General features: G+C 49.5%; 1 protein-coding gene across 1 annotated transcript; it reads right to left on the reverse strand.

Annotated features, from left to right (window-relative positions):
* Positions 1-5,053: 5,053 nt before the first annotated feature.
* LOC119282269 lies at positions 5,054-5,873 on the reverse strand. Its single transcript, XM_037562554.1, has one exon. The coding sequence runs from the start codon at positions 5,740-5,742 to the stop codon at positions 5,260-5,262; it is 483 nt and encodes a 160-aa protein (XP_037418451.1). The 5' UTR covers positions 5,743-5,873; the 3' UTR covers positions 5,054-5,259.
* Positions 5,874-10,352: the final 4,479 nt, after the last annotated feature.

Here is a 10,352-nt window from a genome sequence, read left to right on the forward strand (position 1 = left end):
AATTCATCCTTCCCGTTGCAACGCACGGGCATATGTCCTAGTTTATCTCTTAATTCTCCATGAGCGCCCTACTGAGATAGTTGAGTTACTTGGCTAACTTGGTGTGTTTTGGCTGCTACAGCTTGCGTGCAACCGCCGAGGAGGTCACAGTCACCACCAGGAAGCTTAGCCACATGCCCACATCACCGCAAGCGACACCAGTTCCACATAGGGGATCGGTGACGACTGACACTGCTTTGGCACGACACAATGCCAGGATGGTGCTCCCGGCCCTTAGCCACAAGACGGCCGAGGACTCCCAAGCCCGGATCCTCACTAACCTCGGCACCACAAACGCCACCATACCCAACAACCACATATTCGTGTGTTCGCTCGACTTTTCGTATGGTGGATGTACGTTCACCATTTGTGGTGTCGAAGCGGCTTGTGGGGAGGAGGCGTGGGAATCCATTCCCATGACTTTCGTGGCTTCGGAGGGTGCTACCGACGACATCAAAATTTGAGGAAGAAGGGCTCTCTTGAGGAGTAACTCCAAATTTTTTAGGAGTCGTTAAATGATTTGAGGGAAATGCTAAATGAAGTCTAACTGCTCAATTGAAATTTTTAGGGAGTCCAAGATTTCTTAGGGGAAGGGCCGAAGATACTCTCAGTTGTACTATAATGCCCTTCCATTGAAGAAACTTGACGCTGTTGGTTTTAAGTAATTTAACTTATGGGTCTGTCTAAATCTCAGTCGACTGAGACTTCGCGAAGTCTAAGTCAGATGACGTCATATATAAACTGATCGCACGTAACTCCGTTCGGTTTCCCTGTTCGTTATGTGTTGGCCTGCATCGGCCTGTGTTGGCTCACACGTGGGCTGCTGCTGGGCTGTATTGACATCGTCTATTCGTTGTGCCTGTGTTTGTTTTTATTTATTTTTTATTTGTGCTTTTTACTGGAATTGCTAGAACATTGTCCCGTTGGGTGTACTATGCAGCACAGTGTAGCTTTTATTTTTTACGTTGCTAATGCGTGTCATCTTGCTATTTTTGTTCTTTGTTTATCATTTCATTCAAAAACTATTTTGTATTTTTAAATGATAAAGAATTCTTCAATGTAACAAAGAAAAATAAAGAAATGAAAAGAAGAAGACAATTTAATTGTCTGTAACTGACGGATAAGCAACTATATGTAGCCGACTAGTGTGCAAATGAGTATAAATATTAGGCTGTCTTTAGGCTGTCAAATATATCGGTGTATGTGTCATCTCTCCCAGCCGATATGCACTATAGTGTGCCTCAAACAAATATAATACATACAAAAAAGTTTAGTTGTTCTAAAAAAAGTGCAGTGTGTTTGTATTTCTTTGAGCACATATTTTTAACACAAAAAAGAAGGAAAATAAATTAAGAAACTATGTGCAGCCCACGTGTGTGCAAATCGAGTGGCATTATTTTTTAGAAAAATATCCAAACATCACTAATTTAGAAAAGAAACAATAATACAAATCCAAAACGCAAAAATAAATAGAAAGAAAAATAGAAAGTACAAAATCAAAAATGAAAAAATGAAAAATAAATTCACATACTGGGTCGCCCAAGCTCCTAGGTGCTCGCCCCACCCGCACCCAAGTTAGAGAGACATACAGTTGCATGACCACAGTTGGGCATGCAGTTGTGGTCGGTTGTGACGCTTGCAGTTGCGGGGATGTTGTCGGGCTTGCAACTGGCCCGCCCCTCTACCGCCGCCCCCTTCGACAGAACAAAAAAGCCCAGTTGCGGTCGGGCTAGAAGACATGCAGTTGCGGTCGGGTGCGACACTTGCAGTTGCATGTCTAGTGTCAGACATGCAACTGGCCCACCTCCTCTCTCGCCGCCCCTCCGACAAAACAAAGGTCCAGTTGCAACCATGTTGAGGGACATGCAGTTGCGATTGGGTGCGGTGCTTGCAGTTGTGGGGCTGTTGTCGGGCTTGCAACTAGGTTGCCCCCTCCGAAGAACAAAAAGTCCAGTTGCGGTCGGGCTACAAGACATGCAGTTGCGATCGGGTGCGACACTTGCAGTTGCATACATAGTGTTGGACATGCAACTGGCCCGCCCCTCCGACAAAACAAAGGTCCAATTGCAACCATGTTGGGGGACATGCAGTTGCGGTCAGGCGCGGCGCTTGCAGTTGCGGGGATGTTGTCGGGCTTGCAACTCGCCCACCCCCTCCGATAGAACAAAAAAGTCCAGTTGCGGTCGGGTTACAAGACATGCAGTTGCGGTCGGGTGCGACACTTGCAGTTGCGGGGCTGTTGTCGGGCTTGCAACTGGCCCGCCCTCTCCGACAGAACAAAAAAGTACAGTTGCGGTCGGGTTACGAGACATGCAGTTATGGTCGGGTGCAACACTTGCAGTTGCATTCCTAGTGTCGGACATGCAACTGGCCGACCTCCTCTCCCGCCGGCCCCTCTGACAAAACAAAGGTCCAATTGCAACCATGATGGGGAACATGCAGTTGCGGTCAGGTGCGGCGCTTGCAGTTGCAGGGATGTTGTTGGCCTTGCAACTGGCCCGCCCCCTCTACTGGCACCCCCTCCGATAGAAGAAAAAAGTCCAGTTACAGTCGGGCTAGAAGACATGCAGTTCGGTCGGGTGTGACACTTCAAGTTGCATTCCTAGCGTCGGACATGCAATTGGCCCACCCCCTCTCTCGCCGCCCCCTCCGACAAAACAAATGTCCAATTGCAATCATGTTAGGGGACATGTAATTGCGTTCGGGTGCGGCACTTGCAGTTGTGGGGATGTTGTCGGGCTTGCAACTGGCCCGCCCCCTCTACTGGCGTCCCCCTCTGACATAACAAAAACTTCCAATTGCGCTCGGGCTAGAAGACATGGAGTTGCGGTCGGGTGTGACACTTGCAGTTGCATTCCTAGTGTCGGGCATGCAACCGGCCCTACTGATCTCTACTCGAACCACAAACAAAGTTTAAAAAAATCTAGCCAGAAACAAAGTCTAGTTGGCCGGTGACAAATATTTTTGAGAAGGAAAAAAGATAAGTTACACGCCAATGACATACATACAACTGTGTGTGGCCGATGTGCATGACACTGTGTGTGCTCAACGGTTGGAAAGAAAAAAAGTTGCATACGGACACAGACAAAAAGCCATGTAATTACATGTGATTAAATGTACATGCAATTGTGTGTGATCAATGTATGTGTACACAAGTGACAATATTTTATTAAATAATAATAGCAATAGAAAATAGAAAATAAAGAAAAAATAAAAAGAAAATGGGAACAAACCAAAACGAACAGCCCTATTAATCGCTCCTGTCCCATGCAGCACGAGTACTAACAGAAAATTCAGCCTGGAAGAAAGCCCAAATAACAGACAAAGGAAAAGGCACACCACCCCTCACGGCCAACCCATGTGGCATCTCTGTCGAACACAAAAGAATAGAAGAGAAGGCAAGAAAAGAAAAAGGAAACAAGGCAATGGGCCGGGAGCACAACTAAAACAGGCCGATACAGCGCAAGGAAACAACGATCCTGAATCTCAAACAGAAAACAATCGAAGGTCAAAGTACATCGACTGAGACTTCCTTAAAACTCAGTCGACTGAGTTTTAGTCGTCCCCTTAACTTATACTCCATATTTTACTATTTTTTACCTAGTTCTACAGGACATCAACGTGTTTTTAGTTTTTTTATTCGACCATAAAAAAATTTATTTGGAGGATGATTCAAAATGCAGTACCTCTTATGCCACATATTAAAAAAATGGTAAAAAATGAAGACCTAAAAACTCTTGCATGCCCTATAAACCCTGACGAAGGGAGTGGTTTGTTCGTTGAAATGGCATCATTTGATTTGCCCTAGATTACTCCATCTTAGTTTTTACTGGAATCCAAAGCTTGATAATTAGTTCCGGAGGCCAAGAGTGATGAGATTCCAAATGGATAGAGCTTTGTTTAGTGCTGGCGAGTATATTTTCGATGTGTTGGAAACGGGAGCACGTAAAATTCGGGTGAGATGCTGTCTTGCTTCCTGGTGGGAGCAAAAGAGGTACTGGGCCTACAAAAGTCTGTCAACAACTGGGTCTGAGCCCAGTTTTTCTTCCTGTCAACAACTATTTTGTCCTGTCCGCTTAAGAGAATTTGATGGAGAGGCGTCTCGCTCTCACTCTCACCTGCCACCATCAATGTGGAGGAACTGATTAGGCAGAGCCATCACTAATCATTCTCCATCAATCTAGCTACTCCAGCGGTCCAGCCAGCCAAGTGATCACTGTTCGTGATCGATTATTGTTGATCGATGCTGAAAGGGAGACACCGCCACTTCGATGATGTGATGGTACTCCTAAATAAGTAAATTAAGAGCACCAATTTGTTGATACTCCCTACGTTCCAAAATAGATAACCCAATTTTATATTAAAATTAATACAAAGTCGAGTCATCTATTTTGGAACGGAGGGAGTACTTGATACTGCCTCCATCCAAGAATATCGGAATTTGCCTTGGTATCTAGATTGTTGAAGATAACTCGTTTAAGTAATTGCGGCGCATAGATGATGTAGATAATATACTTCTCAAATTTGGAGGATTAAAGAGAAGAAAAAGGGCCAAGATTTACGTACTGGGCTATCAGTTGACGATAGCTGACGTTGCAACTCTATATAGCCGGTTGCTGGTTATACTATAACCCTGCTCTAACTCAAGGACAGTAAGCGGGTACACCTACGTGTACGTAAGTACCATCCATGAATATATAATAATCTAATAGCTTCTGAGTGACTTACCAAGTACCAAATGCAGTCAAATATATGTACTCAAGCTGTGCAAAGCAAGTCCATGTGACCTACCAAAGTCCGAGATGCACGCATGCATACATAGCTCAACTGCTAGTAGTTACCCAGTTCTCAGCATCAACCGTTCATTCAAACTAACTGTAATTAACACAGGGTAATCAAGCTCCGTATAAATTCTTTTTTTTTTTTGCGGAAAAGCTACGTACAAATTCTTATACTAAGCACTAGTGAAAAGTAATTTAGATTCACTTTACACACTATTTATTATAGAAAGCACTAGTGAAAAGTAATTTAGATTCCCTTTATACATTATTTATTTTAGAAAGCACTAGTGAAAAGTAATTTAGTTTCCCTTTACAGATTATTTTGGACACAGCAGGTTTGATCCACATCTCCCAGTTACACAAAGCAAACCCACTTGTTTATAATTAAATCATGCACAAGACAGAACAAAAGCAAACAACTCGCTCTGTACAAGTAGAACTAGGCGCGGATCAAGCCGTGCACGGCGCCGGCGCCGGCGGCCTTGTCCTTGACGGCAAGGTAGTATGGCAGGAAGGCCCCCCTACCGACCCCGGCCGCGGCGGGCGCGGCCATCGACGGCGTGACCTGCAGGAACATGTAGTTGCCGGCGAAGAGGTCGGCCACACAGGGACCGCCTTCCTTGAGCCTAGTCACCACCCGGGCCACCGACGCGCGCACCCTGCCGCCCACCGCGGCCGCCCTCCGCCGCAGCGCCCGCGCCAGGCTCGAGATCCTCAGAGGCCTACCGCGCCGCCGCGGGCCACCGCCCGAGGACGACCGGCGGCTCCGCCACGTCCTCCTGCTGGCGACGATCGCGGCCGCCGCGTGGCGGTAGTAGTGGTCCTGCGCGGCGGCGACGGCGTAGTGCGCGTCCTGCTGGTCGGTGGCGGGAAGGGGTGGGGGCGGGAGCTTCTTGAGCTTCTGGTAGGCGAAGCTGCTCATGGCGAGGTAGGAGGAGGACGGCGGTATGGCTAGACAGATAGAGTGTGGAAGAATTGAAGAAGCAGAGTGTACGTAGCTAATTAAGCTAAGCCAGGGGTGGTGGCTGTGGCCGGTGATGAATGATGGCTCAACCAAACGTGTACTACCACTCTACTAGTAGCTAGCTAGTGATCTGATGTCGCTGGCCTTACACGTCGCTGTGTACGCCATGGCCCATGGGTCCGTGACAACGTCGCATTGCCGACCGAGACCGGGAGCCACCATCAACCATGGCTGGCAGGATCGACACTACCGGCCCGCCAGTTCTGTCCATGTACCGGACAGGCAGGCAGCGAGCTACGTGAAACGAACACGCACATGATCTTTGCGTGAACCAGCTAAATTCAGCTCGTACTCGAGCGTGTACGCAGTACAGCTCAGTTTACCGGAGTTGTGTGTGCTAGTGCTACGGATGGGCTGTCACGCGGCTAAGCTCGGTAAAGCTGGGTTGGTGATCGGGACGGCGGCGCGCGGCGGGGCCGGAGTTATGGAGGGCGCAAATGTGGTTGGGGCGATGGATGGATGAATGGATAGGCAGGGCACTGTTTTTCACAAGGACACCGTTTGTTGGCTGCTGACTCGATCGATCGGACTGCTGCGTGATACTGGGCATTGATGTGCCGCGCCCGACGCACTGCTGCTCAGTTACTCGCTGCCAGCCAGCTAGCCGGCCGGCCGGCCGCCGGTGGCGGGTCGACACGGTTGTATGTTGTTGAGGCATCGTTTCGTCGGTTGGTCTCCACGTGCGTCCAAAGGGGTCGCCGTCGTGCGCTCTGTGCATCCAGCGGCGGCGGAAGGACGTCGGACGGTCCCGACGGAGATGAATTGACGCTGACGGCGACACCGCAGCTGAAGCGTAACGCGCGACGAATCCAATTGGGTTGGGTGGCGGCGCTGGGTGGCCGGGTTCCTGCGCGCTGCAGCAGCAGCGGGTGGTTGCACGTCGCGAGCGCGGGCATGGATCCCCTGACTTCTACTCCAGGATGCAGTAGACCACCGACATGTGGGCCTGGGAGCAGAGTGAACTGAGCAGAGTGACGATTTGCTGGTCCAGAATTCTCCGGAAGGAATATTAATGCAATATATAGTCTACCTCTACACACGTGAAGTGTGTAGGGAAAATGTGGATTTAATTCGCAAAAATAAATAAATAGATGTAGCATACCAGTTGAAAATAGAAATGGCAATACAGTACTCCCTCGGTTCACAAATAGTATGTTCTAACTTTTTTCTGAACTGAATGTATATTGACAAGTGTTAGCATGCTTGTTCATTCATTTCAGTCCGTACGTACCCGATATTAAATATCCAGAACATATTTGTTAACGCCCACTTCCCCTCCCTTGTGTCTCTCTCCCAAGGGCGACTCGGGGACGAACTAGGGTTTCTCCCCGCCGTTGTCGGAGGCGGTCGCCGGGGCCTCGCGCGGCTGCCAGTGAGGGTGGCGGCGAGGTCTCTGGCCGCTCCCTCTTGGTGGTGAGGGCCCGGATCTGGGGCGGCGGCCCTGCTGGTGTGGACGGCGCTCCACTGACGGCAGGGGGCGTGCATCGATAAGGTGGGCCGTATCCCCTCGGCTGCGTGGGCAGCGAGGTCCTGGTGAGCGCTGGTCATGGCGTGGGGAGGCCCCGGGCTCTCCTCGTCAGATTTGAGGCGCTCCAGTCCGCACGCGTCGCACGACCTCGGCCTGCATGGATCTCCAGCCTGCGTGCGCGCCTGTTGATGCTGGTGGTTGGTTCGGTGGTGGAGGGAGGGAGCTTGTCCGGAGGAAACCCCTGGCCGTCGTTGGCGGTCACGGCGTCGATGGCGTCCTGGACGCCATTTCCTCCTTGGTGGCGGCGATGAGGTTCATCTTCCCCTGCCTCCCCACTTCCCCTGCGCCCGGGTGAAAACCCTAGCCCCTGTGGTTTTGCGGCGGCGGCGGCGCCACGGCGTCGTCACGTTCTTGAAGGCGCCGCCTTGCGCATGGGGATGGTGGGTGTGCGTTGCGAGCTTGGCTGGTTCCTGGTGGCGGCCCGTCTGACTTCAGCGTCGTAGCTTCGGGGCAGGTCGGATGTCTCTGCTAGGCGGTGTGCTCCTTCCCCAAGTGCTCCAGTGAGACCGGCGGTGCGGCGCTCTCGAGCCAGGGCGAGAGGGGATATGGGTCCCCTCTCCGGCGACTGTGATGTGTTGGTGGCGAGGTCAAATTGTCCATGAAGAGCTCTGGTTTGGTCCTCTGGCTGCGCTGCTCCCTTTCGGCCGTGTCTCCGGTGGCGACTTTGCCCTTCTGTAGCTTCCTGATGTGCTTCGTGTTTGGGGCGTCGGCGATTCCTCTGCTACGGGTGCACTGACGGGCGAGACCTTGTTGTTGTAGCTTCTGCTTCGTGCTTCATTGTCGATTGTTTACCTTCCTCACCCTGTACTTGTCGTTCGGGGTTGCGTCCCCTGTTTCTTCTTCTTTTCAGTTTGTTTGTGTTGGTTGTATCCTAGCCGGTTGATAGCTTTGTTAATTCAAAGCCGGGTTAGGTCTAAGCCCTTCTCGGGCTTGGCCGAGCCATTCTGTAAAAAAAAAGTACATCTTACGACAAAGCAAACGTCGCTAGAAGAGACCGGTTTAAGAAAAAGAAAAAAATACGTTTTGATACCCCGCGACCCGCGGGCACAAGATCGAGCTTAATAAGCTTGTACATAACCTAACATCACATTGGCTGGTTACTATAAGGGTTAATTATCCTTTTGCCCTCAGTGGTGTCCATGTGCTCAGTTTTGCCCTCAGATGCGAATTGTGCTCAGTTTTGCCCCTAGTCCATGCGCACCGACTCGTTCCGTGAACTCTGCCGTCTCCGTCAGGTCAACCTTTTGACTCGGCCCTTACAGGTGGGACCAGGCGGCAGAAACGGCCAATTTTATTTAGACCGTTGCACGCGTGGCTTGTGGGACCCAGCAAAGAGCCGTTGAGCAGAGAGTCGTTGGCGGGTGTGCTATATAAGCGGGCGACAGCGGTGGTGACCACGGCGACAGAGAGCACGGCAGTGACCACGGCGAGAGAGAGAGCACGACGGCGGGAAGCTAGCTGTGGAGGGCGCGGCGGTGGGAAGCTGGCAGTAGAGGGCGCCGCGGCGTTGAGATCCCCTTCGGCTCCGAGCTCCATGTCTTCCTCAAGCTCCCGCGCCACCTCGCGGATGCAGAGCAGGGCGCGTGTGGACATGCCTGTCTTCGTCTGTCCGCGGTGCCGGGCGGGCGTTGATCGAAGGGTTTCTCAGACACCGAGGAACCAGAATCGTCCGTTCTACGTGTGCAGCGAGAATGGGGTAAGAATCGGGGCAATTGCACCATTTTCGTCGTCGGGATGTTTGAGCAATGGGTTGATCTGTTTAGTGTTCATGCAGGTGACATGCTTCTTTCTTTGGGTCGATGCTCTGGCCAAGACTCTGATGAATGAACTGCAAGAAGAGCATGAAGAGTGGTTGCGCATGTTGCCACGAATGGCAGTGGCCACACCACGAGCTCCGGAAGAAGAGATGGATGGCGAAGCACGCACTGACAGAGAGCTAGCTATTGAGCTTAGGATGTTGAAGAAGAAGGTTAGGAAGCTTGAAGATCAAGCACTACCAATACCCATTTGCAAATACTTTTGGGCATTTGTAGGTATGGTAATCGCACTGGTTGTAATGTTGAAAATGTATGGAAAGGCATGAATTATGAAGGAATTTGTAATCTTGAAATTGTTTGAGAAATTCACCTAGTTTAAATGTTGGTTAAAGTTGTTTAAATGTTGAAACAAAAAGAGAAGAAGTGACCAACATTTAAATATGTTGGAAAAAAAGAGAAGAAATTAGGAATTCAGAAACTTTTGATCAATGAAATGCAGCTCTCTGCTCTGCCTTTCTGTCCAAAAAAAGGTTGCTCTTGGGCCAAATTCAGAGCGTAGAGCCAAGTGCAGGCTAGACTAATGGGCCAACTGCATCCAATTAGGCCCATTCAGGGGTTTTCTTGCGTATTTTTCTGTTTTCTATTCTGATTTAATTTAGGCAGTAAATCATAATGCTGAAACTTTTTGTGGAAGCTAATTGAATTATTCCGGAGCCAAACAATTAATGTTAGAAATTTTTTGGAGCTGTTAATTAATCCAATTCAAATACATCGTGATTTAAATGAAAGACCAAAATGTCATGAAAAATGTGCCTCAGCTTTGGTAGAGGTTTACGCCAGGTGCCAAAATAAATGAACATTTTTTAAGGGCATTACATTGAGAAAAACATAATATGTCTAAAAAATGAAGGGTGGAAAATGCACAAAAAATTGGTGCGCCTGGGGACTCAAACCCAGGACCGCGTGGGTTTGTGGTGTTTAGGGCTACGCTGGTAACCGCTAGGACAGATGGCAAGACTTTGACATGGGTAGGGAAAGAAGGTATACATAGTGAGACTGTGAATTTTTTTTAAGAAAAAATAGTGAGACCGTGAATGTTGCACACGCGTGAGAGTGGTTTTCCTTTGTTTTGCACTTAAATTTTGGAGGGTTGGAAGGTTGAAAATGTATGTTGCACTACCACATGATTTTGGTCAGAGTGGCACTTGGTTTAGGGTTAGAGT

Source organism: Triticum dicoccoides, chromosome 3B (genome assembly GCF_002162155.2).
Source record: "Triticum dicoccoides isolate Atlit2015 ecotype Zavitan chromosome 3B, WEW_v2.0, whole genome shotgun sequence".
Lineage (NCBI taxonomy): Eukaryota > Viridiplantae > Streptophyta > Magnoliopsida > Poales > Poaceae > Triticum > Triticum dicoccoides.

What these genes read in the sequence shown, in the direction of transcription:
- LOC119282269 (XM_037562554.1), bottom strand. Translation starts at nt 5,742, where the DNA reads ATGAGCAGCTTCGCCTACCAGAAGCTCAAGAAGCTCCCGCCCCCACCC.